This window comes from Nannospalax galili, unplaced genomic scaffold, assembly GCF_000622305.1.
Source record: "Nannospalax galili isolate Female #2095 unplaced genomic scaffold, S.galili_v1.0 scaffold682, whole genome shotgun sequence".
Taxonomy (NCBI): Eukaryota; Metazoa; Chordata; class Mammalia; order Rodentia; family Spalacidae; genus Nannospalax; species Nannospalax galili.
The window spans coordinates 693776-720754 of NW_008348076.1; the positions used below are offsets into that span (position 1 = coordinate 693776).

General features: G+C 37.7%; 1 protein-coding gene across 1 annotated transcript in view; it reads right to left on the reverse strand.

Annotated features, from left to right (window-relative positions):
• Nucleotides 1-26979, reverse strand: part of Usp34 (ubiquitin specific peptidase 34) — a 239249-nt gene that overhangs the window by 147199 nt on the left and 65071 nt on the right. The window contains exons 9-16 of the mRNA XM_008844481.3: nucleotides 21940-22021; nucleotides 21765-21857; nucleotides 10256-10381; nucleotides 9958-10087; nucleotides 9028-9063; nucleotides 8432-8562; nucleotides 7360-8006; nucleotides 4183-4397 (exon numbers count right to left, since the gene is read on the reverse strand). Coding sequence (XP_008842703.1) covers nucleotides 4183-4397; nucleotides 7360-8006; nucleotides 8432-8562; nucleotides 9028-9063; nucleotides 9958-10087; nucleotides 10256-10381; nucleotides 21765-21857; nucleotides 21940-22021 — 1460 coding nt within the window. The remainder of the gene's footprint in view (nucleotides 1-4182; nucleotides 4398-7359; nucleotides 8007-8431; nucleotides 8563-9027; nucleotides 9064-9957; nucleotides 10088-10255; nucleotides 10382-21764; nucleotides 21858-21939; nucleotides 22022-26979) is intronic.

Here is a 26979-nt window from a genome sequence, read left to right on the forward strand (position 1 = left end):
TTTTGAAGCAGGGTCTCCCTGTAGCCCCAGCTGTCCTGGAACTCACTATGCAGACCAGGCTGGCCTTGAACTCATAGAGATCCACCTGCCTCTGCCTCCCAAGTGCTGGGACTACAGGTGTGCACCACCACGCCTCGCTTCAAAAATTCACCTTTTAAAAGCAGCATTACCATGAAATTTACTGAATTATATATATATAATTTCAGAATTAATCATGCTGTTAATAATCATGTGACCGTAATCCAGTTTTCAAGCATTTTTACCACTATAGAATGCTCCCTAATTCTGATCTAATCCCTGATCTTATTCGAAGATCCAATCTGTTTTACCACCACTGTGAATTAGGATTTTCTAGAAACTTCACATAAAAGGAAATAAACAATACATAGTCTTCTGTGTCTTTCATCACTTAGCATGTTCTTGAGGTTTGCACTTTCACGCACATTACACACATTAGCACTAGTATGTTTTTATTTCAATAATACTGTCAAATTTTTTTCAAAGCCTGCATTTTATTTATGTATTCTTAACAATCAAAGAACATACAGACAATTCCTAGTTTGGGGGCTATTATGAATGTTATCACAAACGTCAGTGTGGTAAGTCTCGGAATCAGAATATTCTTTCCTTTCTCTTGGATAAAGACCAAGCAGAACAGCTGAGTCATGGTGTGTGTAACTATTTCTAGAAGTAGCTGTGCTACTTTCTATCACTGCCAGCAGCATGAGATGCCAGTCATGCTCTTCTACATCATCTTCAACACTCAGGTGCTGCCACTCTTTTTCATTTAAGCCACTTTGCTACAGATTTAACAGTATCTCATAATTTTTAAAACTATTTTTATGTGTATGAGTTTTTGTTTGCATGTAAGTGTACCTCTGTCATGCAATGCCTGCGGAGACCAGAAGAGGATGATGGATCCCCTAAACACAAGTTACAGAAGATTGTGAACTGCCATGTGGATGCTGGGAAATGAACCCAGGAGCTCTGCAAGAGTAGCCAGTGCTCTAAAATGCTGAGCCATCTCTCCACTCCCTGCAACTTTTGATGACTATTAGGCTATACATCTTTTCACGTGGTGCATATTAACCACTCTAATACATTCTTTGGTGAAATAAATCCTTTCCGTCTTTTTATTATGCTATCTTACTAATGAGTTATAAAATTTCTTTTAGATACTGGTGATAAGCCCTTTATTAGATACATTATTCTATCACTCTATGGCTTGTCTCTTGACAGAAAAGGGTGTTTTCATATTTAGTTTTCCAAATTAATATTGGAAGATAATGAACAAAGATAATCAAAGGGGGAAAAACCGTTTCTATCACCACATAAAGTTTCCTTGTCATCCTTCACAATCAATGCCCACCTCTCAAAGTCTCTGAGAAAATTTCTATAATGGCAAATTATTTTAGACTATTTTAGAATCACACCTAATACATGGTACATACACCTGTTTCTACATTCTTCTGATATTCCTTCATAGCATTCTTTTCTTTTTTACTTATTCACTATATGAATAAACTAGTTAATTCTAGTAACACCCTTATGAATCAATGACATTCATGTACATTTTTTTCTTTTGTATTATGATCTCATGTTCTTGATGAGCCTCAATCTCATTATGTAGCTGAGCATAATTCTGACCTGCTGATCATCCTGTTTCTACCTCTCACATGCCACCATACACAGTTTTAGGTAGTGATGGGTATTCAACTCAGGGCTTTATGCATGCTAGGGAAGCACTCTCCAACTGATCAACCTCCCAAGCCCATAACACAAATATTTTTGCAGATGCAATTTTACTAACGAAATCTACAGGAGAAACTGCCAAGTAAAACAAAACAACTACAACAACAAAAGAAACCCAGTAAAACAGTTCACCAAAGTGGCTATTATCTTATACTCCTTATAAACAATGTATAAGAATTTCAGTTCTAAATTCTTAATGTTGGTCTTTAATTTTACCCACTTTGATATGTATATAGTACCATCTCATTGTGGGAAGTACTGTTAATCATATATATCTTCTTCTATGAAGTAATTATTCAAGTTTATCTCCCTATCATCTACCAATCATCTTTCTATCAATCATCTATCTACCATCCATCCATCTATCCATCCATCCATCCACCCATCCATCCATCCATCCATCCATCCAGCCATCCATCCATCCATCCATCCAGCCATCCATCCATCCATCCATCCAGCCATCCATCCATCCATCCATCCAGCCATCCATCCATCCATCCATCCAGCCATCCATCCATCCATCCATCCATCCCTCCATCCATCCATCCACCCATCCATCCATCCATCCATCCATCCATCCATCCATCCATCCGAGACAAAGTCTCCCTGTAGCCCCAGCTGGCCTGGAACTCACTATGAAGACGAGGCTCGCTGGGATTAACAACTGGCCCTGTTTTGTGTGTCAGTGCTTCTCCACTATGCTAAGTTGAATTCAGATTTCTCAGCTAAGGTGATTCTTCTGTATCACCCTTCAGAGAATCTGAGATAGTAACACGGACCACATGTGGCTCCCAGAAGTAAACATTAATAGCTTATCTCACTGTGTTGGAAGGGCTCATTATACTAACTTTTTTTTGTAGTAAAAGATGGGTTTGGAGCATTAATATATAATATCATTTGGTTTGATTTCTAACTTCATAAATAAAGTACTGGTTAAATAAAAGGGAAATATGCAATCAAAAAATGATGAAAACTATAAAAAAATAGTACCAAATTCAGTCTGATATAGTGCCATCCCCAAAACCTAGACTAATATGTGTTAATGGTACACAAGCAAATGGTACATCAAGAAAAAAGTTGAGGGCTGGAGAGATGGCTCAGTGGTTAAGAACACTGACTGTTCTTGCAGAAGACCCGGGTTCGAATCCCAGCACCCACATGGCAGCTAACAACTGTCCATAGCTCCAGTTCCAGGGAATCTGACAGCCTCCTCTGTCCTCTGTGGGCACTGCACGACACGGGTGCACTTACCTACACATGGGCAATACATGCAAACACATAAAATAAAAATATTAAATAAAATTTTTTTGAAAAGAAAAAAAGTTGAAGACCTTTAACCTGCCAATTCTAAAAGCTTTCTCCCTTCTTTAATTTTCTACTTTTACTGTTATTGTTATTACTATTAGCATTATTTGTATTATCACTGAGAGATAAAGTGTTGCTATATAGCCCAGGCTGGCCTCAATTTTGAAATTCTCCTACTTCAGTTTCCCAAGGGCTTGGGATTTAGGTGTATACCACCAGACCTTGCTCAAGTACTCTTTAACAGAACCTAACTTCCAATCTTGCAAGTGCTGGGAGTTTAGGCACGTGCCACCAGGCTAGGCTCTAACACTCTTAACTACTTCTACCCTCCTTTTCTCCTATTTTGGTCAAGTGATCTATAACTTTCTTAAAATCAATTTAGACTGATCTGACTAATCATTTCTCAAAGGTTTGCATCACCATAAATGAAAAAAATATCTTGCTTTTTAGCAGTTATTTTTTCTTAGTTTTCTTTTTTTTTTTTTTTGGTCATTTTGAGACAGGGTCGCCCTGTAGCCCCAGCAGGCCTGGAAATCACGTTGTAGACCAGCCTGGCCTTGAACTCACAAAGATCTATCTGCCTGCCTCTATGCCTCTACCTCCCAACTGCTGGGGTTAAAGGTGTGCGCCACATACCCAGCCTTTTCTTAGTTTTCTGACACTCCCTAACTCTGTCTTTACAGATTTATCCACTGCAGACATTTCAAATCATACACTGTGATCTATTTACTTTTGGGTTCTAAAATTTCTGAAAATAAAACCAATTATAATAAAATATTTTCTAAAATATAAGTATATATATTTAAAAGTTATTAATATGCACTGTCTTCCCCAGTTTCACAACACTTGATACAAATATAAGCACTGGGCTAGGATATAGCTTTCGACAATGCGAAAAGTCCTTGCTTCTATTCCCAGACTCTCAAACAAACAAACAAAAACATCAGGCCTTATATCTATTCGTACTGAAGTATTTATGATAATTTTATTCTCTTGAAACGAAAATTATCAAGTTATTTTAATAAAATTATTTAAGCATAACATTAAGAGCTGAGTCTTTATAACCATGCAATCAAACTGTTTCTGTTTTGAACACGGTAATATCTACTTACTATATAATCTTACCTTGACTAAGATGCTCATGATAAATAGATGCTAAATTGGGAAGATGTTGTTGGAGATGAGATGTTAGTTCTGCATGTGAATTTATCTGAACTAGTTCCTCTTCACATCCAGATTCTTCACCATCAAAATCAGCCATATTTTTTTCTGATTTTGCACTGACCTGCGAGCTACTGCAACTGACATCATCTGCACTTAGCATATCATCAACCATATGTCTACAACACACAGAAAACCATATACTTAGTAATTACAAACTTTTTTTTGGTGCTGGGGATTGAACTCAGGGCCTATGCATACTGGGCAAGCTTTCTACCACTGATCGATATACTAGTCCTAGAAATTACTAACTTAATCACACTTCAAACTTCAAGAATTCTTTTTTTAAAATTTTCCTAAAACATTTTGCACAAATTATTACACAATCAGAAATTAAGTTGCATTGGTGTTTGGTGCTGAGGTTTCAAACATTTTAACAATATGGAATATTGAGAGATTTATAAAAACTATAAAGACATTGATACAAGTGCCATTTAACTTTATATGTATCCATATTTTGTAATATATGCATATTAATACACCTAACTAGAACAATTTCAAAGAAAACCATTTTCCACAGTATCAGCAATACTCATTGTTACATATTATTTTATAAACTCAAAAGTCACAATGTAAAACCAGAAGGTTTGTTTATATTTGTTCACACAACTGCAGAATCATACAAGTTAATTACTAGAAAATGTTCCAATTTGAGGCTGCAATCTAGGTAGCATCAATATTAACTAGGGAGGAATAGAGATCTATCAGTAGCACATGACAAATTTAACAAGTACAAAGCCCTGGGTTGAATCCACAGCATCACCACCAAAATCAGAAGTGTCCAAATTAATTTCCTTTAATGGAACAAAGAGCTATTAAGAGGCACATCTTCTAAATAATACTGCAGTGAGTGCTTCAAAAGATGTCAAGGACAAATCTATGAAAAGCTAAGAAAAATTCAAACTAATACAAAGACTCACAAGTAATACCATACATACAGAATATGGAAACACCTGGAACAAAAAATTAAATCATTACAACATGTGGGGTAGACATTTAATGACCTGAGTTTTTAATATATTCTGGGAGAGGGAATCAGTACTATAAAAGACATGTGCAATCTTTCGAACTAAATAAACTGAACCTTGGTTTTATCATTCAAAAACTGCTTCATGAGCACTGTGGGGGGACAATTTTGAATGTGTACAACTATATCAGTCATTAAATCAATGGCTGTTGCAAATGAGGGGGGGCCTCCTGGCATCCACAGACAGACAGGGGCTAGACTGCTACAAAACCATCCATAGGGTAAAGGTACCATTCAGACTATTAGGAATTAAGGCAAAAAAAAAAAAAAAAAAAAAATTATCTGGTTCAAAATGTCCAGTGGCTAGATTAAGAAACACTGCCTTAAAATTTTCAATGTCCCTAGCACTCGGAAGACAGGCAGACAGATCTCTGTAAGTTCAAGGGCAGCCTGGTGTATATAGGGAGTTCCAGGCCAGCTGGGGCTACAGAGAGACCTTGTCTCAAAAAGAGAGGAAAAAAAAAAAAAAAAATTCAACGTCTTAGTGATGAGAATGAAAAATAAAAAGTCACACACACACACACACACACACACACACACACACACACACACACTTCTTCACTTAATTGAACTGAACTTTGGAACATCGGGCAAATTACCAAGTCTTTCTTGGAAAATTCATCCTGCTAAACCATACGTCTACACATAAACTAAAAATACTACTACTTATAATTACAACAATTAATAGCAGCTAAGAGGTTGTTTTTGTTTGTTGATCTTTTTGAAATAGGGTCTCCCTGTAGTCCCAGTTGGCCTGGGACTCACTATGTATATCATCCTGGTCTTGAACTCACAGAGATCCATCTGCCTATGCCTTCCCAGTGCTGGGGTGTGCCACTACACCCAGTGCTAAGAGTTAATGATTTATTTTGTGACAATAATATTAGCCCATGAAATCCTCACAATAAACCCACAAGATAGGTATTACTGCTACTACTTTAGAGGCTAAAAAAATTAAGGCTGCCACAAGTGGTGGGCATACACCTTTAATCCCAGCACTTGGTAGGCAGGGACAAGTGAATGTCTGTGAGTTAAGGTCAGCCTGGGCTACAAAGCAAGTTGCAAACCAGACAGGGATAGTAAGACCCTGTCATGGCGGGGGTGGGGGTGGAATAAGAGAAATTGTTTAGTCCAATGTAATACAAGTGACATAATCACTTATTGTTATTTCACTCACACATACTTTTTACTGTAGCTATACTTATTAAAATTAGATGACAGCATAAAATTTCCCTTTTCCCCATCAAAGTTTAATGGAAATCGCCACAACTGCTTTCAAGAAATTGCTATAAAGCGTTTGAGATCTAAATCTATGCTGTCTAGCACAGTAACTGTTTATACAAATGTGGCCATTATACAAAAAGTGGATTGTTTTAAATAGAGATGTAGTTTAAGTATAAAATATAAACTGATGGGGTGAGCAGTACAGCTAAGAAGTAGATACTTGCCTGTAATGTGCAAGGCACATGATTCTCACCTGTTAATGCAAACACACACACACACACACACACACACACACACACACACACACCAAAAAGACACATAGATACCCATACACACATCAATCTGGCTAAAAGTGTTTAACATATATGCGTGTGTGGTATGAGGCACATGTTTCTCTCTCTTTTATACACACACACACACACACACACACACACACACACACACACACACACACAAACACACACATCAAATCCTTAGATGAAAAATGGAAAGTATCTTATTTTTTTATACTTGTTAGTAAGGTCATGGACTTTTTAAGATTACTTCTTTAAATAAAATATGTAATTAAAATGAATTTTGCTTTTTTCAGTATCAAGAACTAAACCCAGAGCCTGATGGTACACTAGAAAACAAACACTTTTACTAGTGAACCACATCCTTAGCCTTTATTTTGCATTTTTAAAGTTGTTCACTATAAAATTTAACATTAGGTATTTGTGAATTGCATTTATGGTTTAAATTCTATTACTCCTAACTAAACTAAAAACTAAGCATTAGTCATATATCTCTATAAGAAATATAAACTATGCATTTATTTTAAGCATGCTTACCCATCATGGTGGTGGTGGTGGTGGTGGTGGTGGTGGTGATGGTGGTGGTGGTGGTGGTGGTGGTGGTGGTGGTGATGCTGTGGACCAATAAACTGCCGACAATTAAACAATTCATTCCCAATAGTCTCCCCAAGAAAGTCCCCACTTCGTGTGATACAAGACTCCTGAGAACCCTGTGCTATGTGAGCAGCATTCATTTCCCCTGAAATATCGTGTTCTGGGTCTTCAGAGTGAGCACAGGCATCTAGCATTCGTATTCGATTATCTACTGATGGCAATGACTCAGTGTTAAAAACCAGGTCCTTTCCTGTTCCACTGCTTGTCCCATTTCTTTCAGATGTACTTTGGGATTCCCCCAAGCAAATGCCTGCTTGATTTTCTAACTTTCTGTTCCGAAGATCTGTACCACAGCTATTTTTGGAAGGATTGTGACCATGATCATCATCTTCATCTTCTTCTTTAAGGGCTTCAATATCTGCAATGTCTTCTGACTGCACCTCACTTCCAGGGCTCCCAGCTGACTGACTTGCATGGCTCGAATTGACCTCATTGCTAGATCCATCACTATGCCCACTACTGCTACCAGGACCACTGCTTCCATCTTCCCCACTATTAGCAGTTTCATCGGAGCTTCCTTGCATGGATTCCTATAATGATAAAGATTTAAGAACTCAGATTAGCAAAAAAAAGATAATTGGCATGTACACAAGGTATTTTTAAAAAACTTATTATTTATTGTGTGTGAACATGTGCCTCGGCATATGAGTAGAGGTGAGAAACAAGTCTGCAGGAATTAGTTTTCTCCTTCCACTGTAGATCCCAGGATCAAATTGAGATTGTCAGACTCAGTAGCAAGTACCTTCACTTGGTGAGTCATTTTGTTAGCCTCACACCTGCTTTTTAAAAATGTTGCCCCAGTCGTACCGTATTTGAGTACTACAAAAGGGATTAAAAACCTTAAAGGATGTCAAAAATTACTGTGTAAAGTGACAAGAGAGATAATTATATTCCCAGTTCAAATAATAAATATGTTCTAAATCCTGTTAAAAAAAGACCAAAATAATTTACGTACCTCTGTGTCTGAAAGTCGCTGCTGCACATGTTTGGTTCTATTAATAAGTTGCTCATCCATTTCAATGTCACTGCCTCCACTTTGATGTGTGTCACTGTTATCACTACTTTGAGGACTTGCTGCAGGTGACCCTAAAATAGATTTCAAATTTTTATTTCTAATTTGTATTGACACTACCTGACAGGACACCATGCTTTGGACCCTTGGTTTATTCACCAAAGCTTTATGCAAGGTAGCCAAAAATACAACCCCTAAATTTGTTATTTCTAAAGAGGATATACATGACTTCAATTAAATACTAACGACTTTAAGTAAAACTGGTAAGATGGGGAATAGGATTGTAGTTCAGTGTTATGGTAGCTTGCTGCTTAGCATGCTTAAGGCTTCTGGTTCAAATCCCAGCACTATCAGAAAAAGTAAGTAAGTAAATAAATAAATAAATATGTGAGATGAGCTAGTTTAAGACCTATGTCTTCTTAAAATAAAATGTATGACTCTAATATAAACAGAATACCATTTAAAGTCAATGAGCTCAAAGATCACCAGAACTTATTATATGCCATATAATGGTCATGCATTTCTAAGACTCAACTTACAAGGTGAAGGAGCTGCTCGTCTAAGCTCTTCTTCCTCTGAAGGAAAAGGAAAAAAAATAGGAGGGAAACATTCTAAGTGACCAAGCTTGTTTGGGGACAGTAGATCAGTTGTTTATGTAATTTAAGATACAGATAGGGAAACCTGTCAGTTATTGTGGGGTTAAAAAAAAAAAAAGCCTAATACAGCAGTATATGTCAAGAAAAAAAAATGGGTTTAAGTATATAAGGTTTTAGTAAGTCCTTCAAAATTTTATATATGTCTTTTCAAATGAGACGTTAGAAAAACCTCTTAAGCACAAAGCTGATGAAGAGAACTCTATTATTTTGCTCTAGTCTTAAACTATTTCTAGGAGAAAGCCTTTTGTTCCCTTTTCAAAGGAAAGAAAATTAAACATGAGAAAAATACAGTAACTACTAAAAATCTATTTGAAGGTTACACCAAAGAGTAACCAAAAACACTTTATTCTTTCACATACAGTCTACTTCCCAAAGGAGATTCTTATCACAAACTTAACAATGAAGACTAACTTGTAAATGCAGGTTGAGTATTTTTTCAATGAAATGCATGAGGTATTTAAGGTATTTCAGATTTTGGTTACTCTAAAGTTGTATAAGTTTAAATACAAATTCATTTATGTTTCATTTACTCTATTACTACTTACATTTTCAGGCTTACAAACATAACCTGGAGATAATTTTATTTATTAATTTTAGTGCACTTATGAACTGACGATGACTTGTTATATGAAGAAAGGTGTGGCAATCTCTAGGAATGGCAACATGTCTTCATTCAAAAAGTTGTAATTTTGGAACACTCTGAATGTTCAGATTAGGGATGGTCAACCTGTACTAGCAAAAAATACTTGAAAACTAAGTGATAAACTCAAAAGCTGATATAAGTTATTTCAAACTACAATACATTTTACTAACCTTTCTTATTTCCAATGGGAATATTAGTGTTTAATAAAGATGCAAAAGAACTCTGTTTAGAGAGTTGAGCCTTAGCTGCAAGTGCATTATTCCACAAAGCTTTAATTAACATGGATGCCAAGTACAATGTCTAAAAAGAAGAGAGATAAAAGTTAGAGGCTTTAGGGCAAACAACATAAAAAATACAAGACCTTTAAAAAAAATTAAAACACAAAGAGTACCTAAGTTACACTGAAATTATGTGAATAACACAATAAGTCATTTTACAGAAAAAAGATTATATTCTCAAATGTATTACCTGTTCAGTATGAACACTTGGCTCAAGAGCTGAGACCAGATTAAGTAGATGCCTAAGTGGTACAGGATCCAGATTCTTGATGAGTGAAGGAAATAAGTCATGAATGTATCGACTACAATGTTTCAACTACAAAAAAAAAAAAAAAGAAAAAAAGTTTATTTACTTTTTTATGTGTATGAGTGTATTGCTTGCATATGTGTTAGTACACCTGTGTTGTGCAATGCCTGAAGAGGTCAGAAGAAGGCACTGGATTCCTCCGGAACTGTAGTAACACACAGTTGTTGGCTGCCATGTGGGTGCTAGGTATTGAACTCAGGTCCTCTGCCAAGAGCAGCCAGTGCTGCTGAACCATCTCTCCAGTCGCAAAAGGAAAGAGTTTATTATATTTCTCTAAATAAGCAAATCACTTGACACAAAAAAGCTAGTTTGCAAAGTTAACAAGTTAGCTCAAACCCTAATATTTTATATGTTAAAGGCTAATTTCCGAATACCATAAATGGCAGCATCAATAAAAGAAAATGACGTAAGGTGATTAATCTTGGCCGAACAAAGTACAAGCTAATTTCTAATCAAAAGGGAAACAGGCTATAAGTGAATTTTTAGACTCCTAATAAAAACAGATTACAATGAAATTTTAGACATGTCATTAATATAAAAACAAGCTAAAAGATCTGGGGCTATAACTTAGAGGTTATAATGTGTCTTAGAGTATGAAGCCCTAGATTTGATTCCCAGTACTGAAAAAAACGACTAATGTACTGGAACTTAAAATTAAGGGGGGGGGGGGGACAAAAGTGTCAAGTATACTACATTTCTGATTTAATGTTTTACAAATATTTATAATTTACTAAATATACATTGGAAGCTTTCTTAATCAAAATGATCTAGTAACAAAAAAATTCTGTTTAACAAGAAGTAGAAATCTGGATATAAACAAGGAAAATATAATACTTATAGAGGTATGACTCAAATGTTGCAAAATGATTAAGTGCATCTTTCATGGCATATGTGTATATGGTATGTGTGTGTTTGCATGTTTGTGGGCACACGTGTGTGCAGGTATGAGTGCATATGAAAACCCAAAGTTCACATCAGGAATCTCTTCTATTATTTTCTAGTGTATTTACTGAGACTGGGCTGCTCACTGAACCTGGAAGTTGCCAATTCCAGATAGTCTACCTAGCCAGATTGCTCTGAATATCCCCTTTCTCTGTTTCTCTAGTTGGTTCCCATGCCTGCCCAGCTTTTATATGGGTCTAGGGATCTGAACTCCTCATATTTGTCCTGTGAACTCATTCTTTATCCAGAGTCATCTTCCCAGTCTTTTTCCATTTTTAAATGTGTGTGAGTGCTTTGTCTGCATGTACGTAAGTGCACCTGTGTCATGCAAAGCCTGCAGAGGCCAGATGAAGGCATTGGATCCCCTGGAACTGAATTTATGGATGTTAGCCCCCATGTGAGCACTGGGAATTGAACCTAGGTCCTCTGAAAGATCAGCCAGTGGTCTTAACTGATAAGCTATATCTCTCCAGCCACCTTCCCAGTCTTTTGTAGCCATAATGCTAAGTGAGAAATTAGGAAAAAGAAAATTATAAGATCAGACCATTAATTATCAGTATAAGAACTCTAAAAGATATTCAATATATAAAATGTCCATATAAAATGTAAAGTTTTTTTTAAATATAAAACTATTTTTTCATATTTCATGAATGTAAGCTATATGAGTTCTGTTCCCTCCCTCTCTCCCTTCCTTCAGGAACTAAGCAGAGCAGTCAGGCCTCCACCTCATGGACATCTGCCTGCCTTTGCCTCTGTAGTACTTGAATAAAAGGCATCTGGTGTATTGGGATTAAAGGTGTGAGCCACCATGCCCAGAATTGTTTGCTGCCTTTCTTATTAGGGTACATATATATACAAGCTAAGTCTGAAACACAATGTGAAATAAAAGCAATAAAATTAAGTGTTCGAGAGACTTGATATAAACTAGACTTTCAATAATATTTACATTATTAGTTATCCATTAGAAAAACAAAGGCATTCATTACTTTAAAACATAATTTTATTTAAGAAGTGAAAAATTAGAGCTGGCCGTGGTGGCACAGACCTTTAATCTTAGCACTTGGGAGGCAGAAGCAGGAAGATCTCTGTGAGTTCAAGGCCAGCCAGGTCTACATTGCTAATTCCAGGCCAGCTGGGGTTACAGGGAGACACCATGTACAAAAGACCAAAAAAAGAAAGAATGCATGGAGGCCAGTAAATTGGCTCAGCAAGTAAAGGTGGTTGCAGCAAAACCTAACTGTCTATGAGTTCAATTTCCAAGACCCACACGGTAGAAGTTAAAGAACTGACTTCCTCAAGTTGTCCTTTGACCTCTACATATGCATCCCAACCTCCCCCCAATATATGTGATAAAAAATTAAAAATTACCAAAAGAATACAATGGATAAACAGAATAAGATCAATACAGAATTTAGGAAAAAAACTTAAAAATATCTAGGGGATGGAGAGATGGCTTAGTACCTAACAGCACTTTCAGAGGATTCAAGGTAAGTTCCCAAGACCTGCTTCTGGCTTCTAGGGGCACACTTACATGTAGGCAAAATACTCATACATATAAAATACAAATCAAATCCTTAAAAAGAAAGGAACATTTAGACTTGAAAAGTACAGTAACTAATATGGAAAAATATACCATAAAGGTTAAATCATAGGTTAATGGAATTGGGGGGGTTGGGGGTATGTGAAGAAAGTAAACAGTGTAAGGAACTTAAGGAATAATATCAAGCCAATCAAAAAGGAGAAGAGGAAAACACAGGAAAGAAGATACTAGAAGAAATAAAATCTAGAGCCCAGCATGGTGGCACATGCTTGTAATCCCAATACTCAGGATGCTGAGGCAGGAGAATCACAATTAAAAAGCTAGACTGGACTACAAAGGAAGAATTCACTAAAAAACAAACAGGGAAAAAAAAAAAAAAAAAACAGGAAAGCAGACCATAAACAGGCACTATCTCATGACCTGTTAAAATCTCCAAGAAAAAAATGGGGGGTGGGAAGCTGAAAAGCAGGGATAAAACGAGTCTCACTATGTAACCCTAACTGGCCTAGAACTCACTATATAGACCAGGTTGGCTTCAACTCACGAGACATGCCTGCCTGCTGCTCTTGCAGGGGACAGAAGAGGTTGTCAGATCTCCTGGAACTGGAGTTACAGATAGTTGGTAGCTGCATATGGGTTCTGGAAATCCTACCTGGGTCCTCTGCAAGAGCAGCCAGTACTCTTAACCACCGAGCCATCACTCCAACTCCATCATTTATCTTTTTTTCTAAACTGGACCAAAAAGGAAAAATTCACTAAAAAACAAACAGGGAAAAAAAAAAAAAAAACAGGACAGCAGACCATAAACAGGCACTATCTCATGACCTGTTAAAATCTCCAAGAAATAAATGGGGGGTGGGAAGCTGAAAAGCAGTGATAAAAGATGGGTGAGAGTCCAAATCAAATAGGAACTTTAAAAAAACAGAACAGGAAAAATTGAGGGCCTATCCCAAAAGAATCGGCACAGTCCAAGAAGGTCCCCTCTGTCAGGAAAGTAACCAGGGCAATGTTTACAATGTACACCTTGGAAAACTGGCACTGTACACTCAGTAACAGGGATTTTTAAAACAGAGAAGAAAGAAAACAAACTTCCAAGTGTCAGGAGCTGAGAGCAGAAAGTGGCTGGGAAAGCCTTCTCCTTTTAGCACTTGATGAGAACACAGAGATACCGGTTTCAAAAGGGCCTGGCTATTCCAAGAACATAGGCTAGCTTGGTTGTGGGGTCTCACTGTCTCAGCCTCTTGAGACCTGGAACCCTTTAAGGTTATCTGGCTACATTTCCATCCCTCTCTATTTTTAATCTTCATTTATCGAAAACAGTCATATTCTCTCGTTTCCATTTGTTTCTCATCTCTCCTTATTTTTCCCTTTTCCTTTTTCTCTATCAACCCAATATATATCACTAGTCTCACTCTGGGTTTTCTCTTATACACATATACCAAAATCACTGTCTTAGTGCACACAGCAATACCAGTGTTCCTTTACTTTCTAAAATTTTATTAAGAGTTTTAGGGGTGATTGTTATTTGCCTATTCCAGTAAATTCACAGTGAGTCAGTCTACCCTTTGATAGTAATTATTAATGCCAGCAAGTAAAGGAACTTGCTCTGCAAGTCTGTCAACCTGAGTTTGATTCCAGGTTCCCAGAGTGGAAGGAGAGAACCGACTCCTGAAGTATAATTATACTCTGATCTCCACATGTATTGCATCTCTCTTTGTCTCTGTCATTCTTTCTCTTATACACACACACACAAACAAAAAAAATAAGCTACTGATTACCTTTACACAAAGTATTTTACTCTAAGGAGGGTACATGAGAACCCAAACAACAATCTAATAAAGCTAAAAATACAAAATCCCTATTACAATCTCTCTTGAACACTGCAACTACTTCCACTGGAAGAATGAAAGTGATTTTTTTTTAATTATTAATTAATTTTGGTCTTTTTGAGACAGGGTCTCCCTGTAGCCGAAGCGGGTCTGGATTTGCTATGGAGATCACGCTGGTCTCAAACTCCCAGAGATCCACCTGCCTCTGCCTCTTGAGTGTTGGGATTAAAGGTATGTGCCACTACACCCAGCTTCAAGGTGATTTTTTAAAAAACTGGGATGGGCGGAAAGATACAGGAAAATGACTCTCTCAATAAAGTACTTCCTTCCCAAGGATAAGGATAGGAGTTCAGATCTCTAGCATCCAGGTAAAAATCCAGGCCTAAAACTCTAAACCTAGCAGAGACAGGAAGATCCTGAACCTTGCTAGCCAGCTAGTCTAGCTGAATCCACAAGATCCAGGTTTAAAGGAGAGACCTTGCATGAAATCTAAATTTTTAAGGACTAGAGAGATGGATCAGCAGTTAAGAGCACTGACTGCTCTTACAGAGGACCTGGATTCAGTTCTCATCACCCACAAGGTGGTCGACAACCATCAATAACTCCAGTTCCAGGAAATCTGACACCCTCTTATGACCATGGTGGGCACTGCACAACACAGGTATAATTATACAAATATAAGCAATACATTCATACACATAAAATAAAAAATAATAGTAGCCAGGCGTGGTGGCACACGCCTTTAATCCCAACAATCGGGAAGCAGAGGCAGGAGGATGTCTGTGAATTCACAGCCTGGTCTACACAGTGAGTTCCAAGCCAGCTGGGGCTATAGGCAGACCCTGTCTCAAAGACCAAAAATAAATAAATAAATAAATAAAAAATTAATAAAATTATCAGTCCAGGGCTGAGGAGATTGTTCAGCTTGTAAAGTGCTTCACACATAAGCATGAAGACTTAAATTCAGCTTCTGAGCACACACAAAAAAGCTGGGCACAGCAGTGGGAGTCTATAACTCTAACACTGGGGAATAAAGTATAGGGTAGAGAAGAATAGGAAAACAAAGGAGGATCTTTGCACCTTGTTAGCCAGCCAGTCTAGCTGACTTAGCCAGACCCACGTTCAGTGAAAGACAGTATCTCAAAAATTAAGGTGGAGGGCTAGCATGATGGCACAGCAAGTAAAGGTACTTGCTGCCAAGACTAAAGACCTGACTTCAATCCTTTGGACCTAAATGTTAGGAGAGTCTTGATTCCTGCAAAATATCCTCTCTCCACATGCTTGCCATGACATGTATGTAAGTACATATACACACACACACACACACACACACACACACACACTAAATTAACGGTAATAAAAAAATAATTTGGGGAAGGGTTGTCTTTTTGAGACAGGGCCTCCCTGTAACCCCAGGCTGGCCTTGAATTCACAGAGATCCACCTGCCTCTGCCTCCAGAGCGCTAGGATTAAAGGCTTGTGCAACCATGCCCAGCATAAAAAAAAAAAAAAAAGATTGACAATGTCAAACTCTGGTCTCCATGTGCACAACATGCAGACCCATATGCATGGGTACACACATGCACATGTACGCATGAACATATACATGCCAAGAAGCTAAAGAAAAAACTCACAACCAAGACTCTACATTCCACAAGACTACCCTTCATAGTGAGTTGAAGGTCAGCCTGAGATATAGCCAAAAAAAAATTATTCTAGCACTCCAGGTATTTTGGCTTATAAGAACACACTGTCTACACTAACATACAAAGGCAAATATACTATACTGTGTCATTGAACATACAATGTATACTGCTTCAATTTGTGACATCAATAATAAAAACAAGGACAGTTATAAAGAAGTAGAGTTTTGTATGGCATTGAAACTTGGTCAGTATGAATTGAAATTAAGACTTTAAGATGCTAAATGTAATCTCCCTGTGAAGCACAAAGGAAATGAAAAGGAAACAAAAATGCTCCACTAAAATAAAAATCAGCAGCCTATGAGATGGCTCAGTGGATAAGGGCATGTGCCAAACCTGCCAATCTGAGTCAAACAGTGGAACACACATAAAGTGAGAAAGAGAAATCAATTCCACAAAACTGTCCTCCTACCTCTACACATGTACATGATACAAAAGTGACCTCCACGCACAAAAATAAAAATCAACTAAACATAGATTAAAACAGCAATGGAGGAAATGAGGAACAAAAAAAAAATATAGCACCAATTCTGGCTGCAAACTACTTAGACTTTGCTTGACGGTACATGAAACATGTATATCAATTGACTAAGGGAAAAACAGAGGAAATTTGGAAGACCTTAGTACCAAAAATGACTTACTGATTAGGAGATAGCCTAGATATGCAAAGAAAACAAGTGGTATGGAGAGAAATGAAATGTATCTGACACTGTAACACTATTCAGATTGTTCCAAATCCTAGCTGTATTATTCTTCCTATAGTTGTTAATATTAGACTAACAAGACAAATGAAGCAGTAAATCAGTTGTCTAACACTGTCCTCACTGGATAGTTTGTATAAAAGTCAAACCTATATAGAGTTTCTTCTTATATGAGACGTCTCTTTTTTCCTTTACTGTGAATAAATCTGCACCTATGGACTATCTGTCAAAAGTGGCATTTTGAGTTTTCCATTTGTCTGTAAAGCAATTTCTATCCTGCGTATTACCCACTTACCTTCAGTGCACTTTTCAAAGTTGGCACTGCAAACTTTGAAAACTTATAACTTTGAAACTTATAAGGTGTTCCATAATAGAATTAACAAAATATTATCTTTATTCATGTTGAAAACTGGAAAAAGGTGGCTTAATGTTCCAAGTGGGGTCATTAGGATGCCTGCCAGTCTCCTACTCATTAATATGCATATAGCTGAACTCTTAATTGAATTGAAGGACTTGTTTTGCTTTGTCCTGATTTTTTTTTTTTTTTAACTTAAGTATTGAATGTGTTTCCTACAGACTTAGTTTACTACCTAGTTTGTGGGGTTTATTCAGGGGAGGGGGAGAATAGACAATTTTGTTAGCTTTTTAAAATATATTTTTTTGGTCTTTTTTGAGACAGGGTCTCCCGAGTGCTGGGATTAAAGGCATGTGCCACCACACCCGGCTTTTTTGGTCTTTTTAAGACAGGGTCTCCCTGTAGCCCCAGTTGGCCTGGAACTAACTATGCAGACCAGGCTGGCCTTGAACTCACTATGCAGACCAGGCTGGCCTTGAACGCACAGAGATCCGCTTGCCTCTGCCTCCCGAGTGCTGGAACTACAGGTGTGCACTACCACGCCAGGTGAAAATATATTTTATTTATAATTTTTATTATGTGTATGAGTATATAGCCTGGGTGTAGGTTGTTGTACCCGTACTGTGCAGTGCCTGCAGAGGTCAGAAGCGGGTGTCAGATCCTCTGGAACTGGAGTTATAGATGGTTGTTAGCTGCCATGTGGATGCTGGGAATCGAAACTGGGTCCTCTGCAAGACCAGCCAGTACTCTTTACTGCTGAGTCATTTCTCCAGCCCCCAATTTTGTTAGCTTTTCCTTGAAAAAAAAAAAAAGTTTTTTTTTTTGTCTTTTTGAGACAGGGTATCTCTGTAACCCTAGGTGGCCTGGAACTCACTATGTAGACCAGGCTGGCCTTGAACTCACAGAGATCCACCTGCCTCTGCCTCCAAAGTGCTGGGATTAAAGGCATGTGCCACCACACCCATCTTAAAAAAGAAAAAAGATTTACTTTTATAAAAAGATCTACCATAAAGTATTTTCAGGAAAATTCAGGAGGGGGCTGGAGAGAGGGTCAGTGGTTAAAAGCATGCACCATTTTCCAAAGTGCCTGTGCTCCATTCTTGGAACCCACATAAGGCAGCTTAACAGCCACCTGTAACTCCAGCTCCAAGGGAATCCAACACCCTCTCTTTTGGTCTCCAGAGGTGCACGCGCGCGCACACACACACACACACAGAGTGCATACACATACACAATAATTTTTTTTTATTATTTTAAAGAGAAAAATTGTGGAAAATCTTTGCTTTTGTACTGAAATATAAAGTACTTCTTGAATACGCTAAAATGACAGTGACATCACAAACAGACATTAAATAAGGGAAGTCAAAGAGAATGTATTAAGGCTTCAGTGAGGGTCTGGGATGTTGCTTAGTGACTGTCTAGTATGCACAAACCCCTGGGATCGATCTCCAACACCACATAAACTGGGCATGGTGACAAAGACCTGTAATCCCAGCACTCAGGAGGCAGAGGCAGGGGGATCTGTGAGTTCCAGTCCTCTCAAAAAGAACCCCCAAAAAGTTTAGAAAAAAACCAAGATTAAACTGATAAGAAAAATCATTGAGGAAATGACAAACTACTGAATAAATGTATTTGGGAAAATATAACAGAAAAGTTGGATTATACTTAAAATTTAAACCATGAAAAACTTCAATTGAATCAAAGACGAAATATATAATTTCAACAAAATATATTCAAAGAATCTAAAGAATTCTTTTATTTGTTTTTGGTCTTTTTGAGACAGGGTCTCCCTGTAGCCCCAGCTGTCCTGGAACTCACTATGTAGACCAGGTTGGCCTTGAACTCATAGAGATCTGCCTGCCTCTGCCTCCCAAGTGCTGGGATTACAGGTGTGCACCTCCACGCCCAGCTAAGAATTCTTTTGTAATTTTAAAATGGAAAAGACATTTTAGAAGGTTTATTTATATTTTATTTGTATGACTGTTTTACTTGCATGTATGTAAGTGGACCATGAATATGCCTTGTACCCACACAGACCAAAAGGGTAGTTTCAGTTCCCCTGGACTTGAGTCCAGGAAGTTGTGAACTGCCAAGGGGTCCCAAGAACTGAACCAAAGTCTTCCTCAAGGACAGCAAGTGCTCTTAAACACTGAACCATTTCTTCAGTCCAAGTTGAGATAAAAATCACAGGAAGGAAGAATATTCAACCACAAACTTTAAATCACCAATTTTAAATTGAATACCACGTAAGCAAAACAACTTTAGCTATAATGTTATAATACAAAACGTCAATTTTATTGATGTATTAAAAGCACTTGCTGATAAGCCTAAGAACTCAAGTTTGAGCCCCAGTATATACATGGTAGAAAGAAGCAACTCCCACAAGTTGTCATCTGACAGTCACATGTGTACCATGACATGCATGCCCCATTCCAAAATAAATGAAAGTTCAAAAAGAAAAAAACAAGTAAAGCAATTAATCAACAGCAAAGAATATAAACACAATATTCCCAAGAAAGAAACAGTAAGAGCTGTTAAATACAAGATTTACAGCTTCATTCATAATAAAATAAATGCATAAAGACATTAATGCCTCTTCTCATCCATCAAATTAGCAAAATCAAAAAGCTTAATGACAGCAGAGCAAGCTAAGGAAAAAGTAGTGTTCTCCCATCAGTAGCAATAAGAAAATGACACATAAACTTTAACATTAGCAACTCACTTTGGTAGAAATTAACCCTACATAAAAGTTGTTCACAAGCATCTGGGAGTGGTGGCACTTTAACATTAGCAACTCACTTTGGTAGAAATTAACCCTACATAAAAGTTGCGCAAAGGCAGCCAGGTATGGTGGCGCACACCTTTGATCCCAGCACTTGGGAGACAGAAGCAGGCAGTTGTCTGTGAGTTCAAAGCCGGCCTGGTCTACAGGGCGAGTTCCAGGCCAGGTGGGGCTACAGGGAGACCCTATTTCAAAAAAAAAAATAAACAAACCACACCCCCCCAAAAAACCCCAAAAACAAACAAATAAAAGTTTTGCACAAGCATGAAATAACTGTGTCAAAAGTTATCATAGTATCTTTTGGAGGAAAAAAATAATGTCCATGAATGGGAATTGATTGTGCAAATTATTTTATATCTAAATACTGACATACCATTATTCTGCAAAATAAACAAAGGGTTAGGGGTTACATACAGCTCACTGATACAGCACAAAGACATGGGTTCAATACAGACCTGTGCCAACTAAAGGAAAAAATGAAGGAATGATAACTTTATATATTGATATGAAGTCCCCAGAATAAATTATTACAGCAAAAACAGCAGAGGTGAATATGGTAGCTCACACCAATAATCTGAGCACTGAGGAAGCTTAGGAAAGCTTGTGAGTTCTAGGGCAGCCTGAGCTACATATCAAAATCTTTTGTCAATATTAAAAAAAAAAAGCAAAACAAGCCAGACATGGTGGTGCAGGCTTTTACTGCCAACATTCCAGAGGCAGAGGAGGGCAGATCTCTTTGAGGTCCAGGCTACACTGGTCTACAGAGTGATTTCTAGTCCAGCCATGGCTACAAAGTGAGACCCTGTCTGAGGAAAAAAAAAAAAATAGTAAGTCTGTTTGTATGCTACATTTGTGGAAAAGATATAAAAATGTATATGGGGCTGGAGAGATGTCTCAGCAGTTCAGAGAGCTTACTACTTTTGCAGAGAACCAAGATCCAATTCCCAGCAACCACATCAGGTGGCTCACAATCGCCCGTTACTCCAGTTCCATGGGATCCGATGCCCTCTAACTTCCTCAGGCATATTCATACTTGTGGTGCACATAAACTCATGTAGGCACACATACACACATGTAATAAACAAGTATTATAGAAAAAAGAAAAATGTATATGGTGAGCTCTGTATACATGTCTGATTTAGGTTTGAGGATAAAAACAGATGCTTCAGAGACTAGGGTGGAGAAAAAAATGTCTAATATACACTTTTATATTTACTTTTTGGATTTTGAATCATGTGGACAAATATAGAAATACTCCAAAACTTAAAGAAAAAAATAGTATAATAGAAAAGAAACACAACATTCATAAGAGTAGATTTTATAAATGGGACTAGGAAAATGTCTTTCTATTAAAACACGATGGTTTCCTTAAGTTCTAATGTCTTTGATTTCTTCAGTTCTAGCAGTAACACATAAAGCCAGACAGAAACAGAGGTTCCCTTTACATCTTTCCTGTATTTTGGTTTCCTTAGTGATCAAACAGTAAGGAATAAAAACTTCAAAAAAAAAGCACTGGATAAATATGAAGTGTTAATATCACCTGTGCTGCAGCCCAGATGCAATCAATATGCTGAGTACTCAGTCGCCCTTCTGCTGCCAAGAAATTCAAAATCACTTGGCACTGCTTGATAATCTAGAAAAAGAAAACAGTGTAGTTAATTTTTAAAAATAATCTGCTCAATATATAATCATAACCAATGTAATTGCGTACAAACCTCAATATGTAAATTTGGTCCAAATATATGTTCCACTACATTGTTGCTAATAAGCCAGTCTGCAAGTTCTTTTGCAATAGACCTAAAATTAAAATAAATAAATGATGAAAAAACAATAAAAATTTTAAGCATCGTTTTCCACATCTAAGGACACAGAAACCTAAATTTGCTCCCATACAATACAACAAACCAATTATAAATAATTATTCATGATATCACAAAGCATAATTAAATTAAATATAGCAAGCGTTAATATTTCCTGAACTTATAAACAAGTAACAACTGAAAAGTTAGGATAATAAATAATACCAGACATTCAAGTGAGAATACCAAGTCCTTAGATTTTTGTCTTTTATGTTTTAATTTCTACAATAGGCACTGAAGGATTTGGGGAAAATTTCCTATTACAGCCTCTACAATGAACCAAGCGAAGTAAGAAGTAGGTAATTACCTAAAAGATGAACACATACAGAATTGTGCCCCAAACACACTGTATGTCTCCTACCTAACATGAAGATCTCAATAATGAATGAAGGGGCAAATGATAGGCATTCTACAGTGAAGTGACCAGACCAAAAAGAAATATATTTTATTTCAGGATAGTCCTTCTGAAGATATGATCCAAAAGATTTTATTCTGATTTATACAATATATGTGAAATTCCTTAAATAAAATTAATTAAAAACAACGCTATTCCTTCGGGTTCTTTGAAGGACATTAAAAGAAGGTTCAAGGACTTTTTAAATTTATAAACACACAACTACATTATCAGTAATGCCATTCACTGCTCTGGAAATAAGTACCTCCAGGGTCTGAAAGTGACAGTAGGACCCCCTGGATCTAGAGTTACAAGTAGATGTGAACTGTCCAATGTGGGTGCAAAGAACCAAATGCTCTTAATGAGCCAACTCTCCACCCATAAAAAAAAAAAAATTTAAATACTGTTTAAAACTTGCCAAATCTGGTTGAGCATGGTATGCCTTTAATCACAATACTCAGGAGGCAGAGACAGGTAAGTTCCAGGCCAAATGGGGTTACAGGGAGACCTCATCTCAAACAAGAACAAAAACTACAAAGGAAATGAATAGCAAAATGATTGATAGAAAATCAATAAATAAACTGGGGGTGGTGGCACACACCTTTAATCCCAGCACTTGGGAGGCAGGCACTTGGGAGGATCTCTGTGTCTCTGTGAGTTCAAAGCCAGCCTGGTCTATATGAGTTCCAGGCCAGCTGGAGCTACAGGGAGACCCTGTCTCAAACAGACAGAAAAAAAGAAGAAAAACATGAAAATCAATAAATAACATTAGTAGCAAATGAATTAAAAACTCAAAAAAAAAAAAAAAAAAGCCAGGTATGATGTCACTTGAGGCCAGGCTTGGCTTCGACTGAGTTCCAAGGCTACTATCTTTTAAAAAAGGAAGGGGCAGGGGGAGGAGGGGAAAAAGGGAGGAAACAAATAAAAAAAACAACAGGCAAATAATAAGGAGGGCATAGTGATGCATGCCTTGAAACCCAGGCCTACAGGGGCAGAGGCAGGTGCATCTGTGAGTTGTTTATTTTTTAAAAATATTTATTATTTTTATTTTATGTGTTCAAGTGGATTGCCTGCACGTATGTGAGTGCACCTGTGTCATGCAATGCCTCAGAAGTCAGAAGAAGGCGTCAGATTCCCCTGGAACTGGAGTTAAAGACAGTTCCTAGCCACCATGTGGGTGCTGGGAATCGGACCCGGGTTCTCTGCAAGAGCAGTCAGTGCTCATAACTGCTGAGCCATCTTTCCAGGCCCGCTCTGTAAGTTTTAACACAGGCTGGTCTACAGTGAGTTCCAGGTCAGTCAGGACTATATAGTGAGACTCTAAAAGAAAAAGGAAAAACAAGCTCAAGAACAAATGCTTCGCTGCTATAAAAATAATCAAATAGAATTTATTTTAAGGGTCCTGGGGAGACAGCTCAGCAAAGTGCTTGCCACACAACCATAAGGGCTTGAGTCTGATCATTAGCAACAAAGTAATAAGCCAGGCTTGGTGGTGAGTCCTTGAAATACCAGCACTGGGGAGGCACAAATAAGCAGATCCTGGCAGTTGCTGGCCAGCCAGCCTAGCATAAGGAGTGAATCTCGGATCCCAAAGAGAAACACTGTCTAAAAAAACACCATGGACAGCCCCTGAGGAATGATATCCAATGTTGACCAATGACTCCACATGCAAATGTACATACACACCTGCACCCCACACCAAAAACTGACTTTAAGCCAAAAAAATATCAGAAAGACAAACATTGGTATAGTGATAATCATATCAAATTATACATGGACCTGAAAAAAGCCTCAAGCTACATGAAGCAAAGCTGGATGTGGCGGTACAAACCTGTAATCCTACCACCTGGGAGGTAGAGATCAGGAATTAAAGGTGAGCCCCAGCTTCATAACAAGTTTGAGCCAGAACTAGGATACATAACAAGACTGCTCAAAAGATTAAAAACTCAAGGGGGCTGGAGAGATCTAAGCACTTGCTGTTCGTCCAGAGTTCAAGTCATAGCATCCACACGAGCAACCTGTAACTCCAGTTTCAGAGGATCTAACACCCTTTTCTGGTTTCTATTAGCATCTGTACTCACATGCAAACACACACACAAAATCTTAAAAAAAAAAAAAAAAAAAAGCTCTAAACAAAAATAGGGAAAGACAAATGAAAACCATAATGAATTTTTTTTTTTTTTTTTTTTTTTTGTCTTTTTAAGACAGGGTCTCCCTGTAGCCCCAGCTGGCCTGAACTTGCTATGTAGACCAGGCTGGCCTTGAACTCAGAGATCCACCTGCCTCTGCCTCCCGAATGCTGGAATTAAAGGCGTCTGCCACCATGTCTAGCTCATAATGAAATAGTTTATATTCACAATAGCTATAATAAAAAACATCGTAGCAAATGCTTCTGAGAAATTAACTAGAAACTTTAAATTCTTTTAATCGGAATATGAAATAAGCCAAGTATACTTGAAAATTGAGTTTCCTAAATGGTAAAAAGAAAATGAAGTATACTATTATACAAAAAAGTAGTAGTCAGCAATAAAAAGGAATGAAGTATTAATACTTAATACTCTAGGACAAACAGTCTGGTAAGTGGACATGATGTAATACTACTAGAAAATAAAAAGGAATGAACACTACAACATACATGAACCTGGTAGGTGTACAAAGTTTGATTTATTAGGGCTGGGGAGATGGCTCAGTGATTAATAACACAGAATCTGATTCCATTCCCAGCACCCAAGCTGGGTAGATCAGCTCCATGAGATCCATAAGCCTCTTCTGGCCTCTACAGGTACCCACATACACATGGCATTCACTCACATACATATATGAATATGCATACATGATAAAAATAATTTGGGGGCCGAGCATGGTGGCACACACCTTTAATCTCAGCATCCTCAGCACTCAGGAGGCAGAGGCAGGTGAATCTCTTTGAGTTGGAAGCCAGCCTGGTCTACATTACCAGTTTCAGGGCAGCTGGAGCTACAGGGAGAGCTTGTCTCAAAAAACAAGACAAACAAAATTTAGAAGTTTATATACAACACAGTATTATTCAGCTATGTAAAGGAACGAAGCTCAATGGAATGAGGTCCTACATTCAATTCCTAGAATTGAAAAAAAAACAAAAACAAAAGGAATGAATTATGAATACAAATTACAACATATAAGTGCCTAGTAAACAAAGAAAGCACAGTGTACCTACAAAATGTAGTGTCTCAAAAAGACCAAAGGGAAAAAAAAAAGTAGTATTATTTTACAATAAAAAGAAATATCAATATATAATATTATAACATAAATACAACTCAAATATATAGGTCTGAGGAGATGGCTCTGTGGGTAAACTGCTGGCCAGGCCAGCATAAGACTAGAAATATGAATCCCCAGAACCCATGTAAAATGCCAAGTGGGCCTAGTAGCCTGCTATATTCCCAGTGCTCAGGAGGTGAAGAGAGAGGATCCCCGGAGCAAGCTCACTAACTAGATAAGCTCAATCACCAAGTTCTGGATTCAAGACAAACTTTGCTTCCATATAGAAGGTAGAGAGCAATCAAAGAAGAGACTAACAGTGATCTCCAGTCACCACATGCATGTACACACATGTACCCTCACATACATGTGTACCCCACACAAATATACACATACATATACACTACACACTCAAATGTATATATTAAAGTACGGTACAGAATAGTATATAAGATGTTAGAAAAGAACTTGGGATATAGCAAGCACAAAGGTCATGCATAGGTTCAATTCCCAGAACAATACCTGCCTTCCAAGAAGACTTCTGAAAAAGAATGCTATCATATGATTCTGTTTGTTTTTTCCTTTGTTCGTTTTTGTCTTTTTGAAGCAGGGTCTCCCTGTAGCCCCAGCTGATTTGAACTGTATGCAAATTAACATATCTATGGAGATTATTAATACTAGAAATGACACTAAAAACCGGCTTAATGTCTGCATGTATGCAAGTGCACCCATGTTGTGCAATACCATAAAAGGTCAGAGTCACATTCCCCTGGAACTGGAGTTAAGGATGATTGTTAGCCAACATGTGGGTGCTTAGAATCGAGCCTGGACCCTCTGTAAGAGGAGCCAGTGCTCTTAACCACTGAGTCATCTCTTTTAATTTTTTTTAAATTTATTATTATTTTTGGTCTTATTGAGTCAGGGTCTCCCTATAGCCCCAGCTGGCCTGGAACTTACTATGTAGACCAGGATGGCCTTGAACTCACAGAGATCTGCCTGCCTCTGCCTCCTGAGTGCTGGGACTAAAGGCCTGTGCTACCACTACTGGCTTGTTTTTGCTTTTTGAGACAGGCTCTCCCTGAATCCCAGGTGGCCTGGACCTCACTCTGTAGAGTAGGTTGTTCTCGAATTCACAGAGATCTATTTGCCTTTGCCTCTCAAGAGCTGGGATTAAAGGTGTGCACCACCAAACCCAGCTTTAAGATTATCTGTGTGTGTGTGTGTGTGTGTGTGTGTGTGTGTGTGTGTGTGTGTGTGTAGCA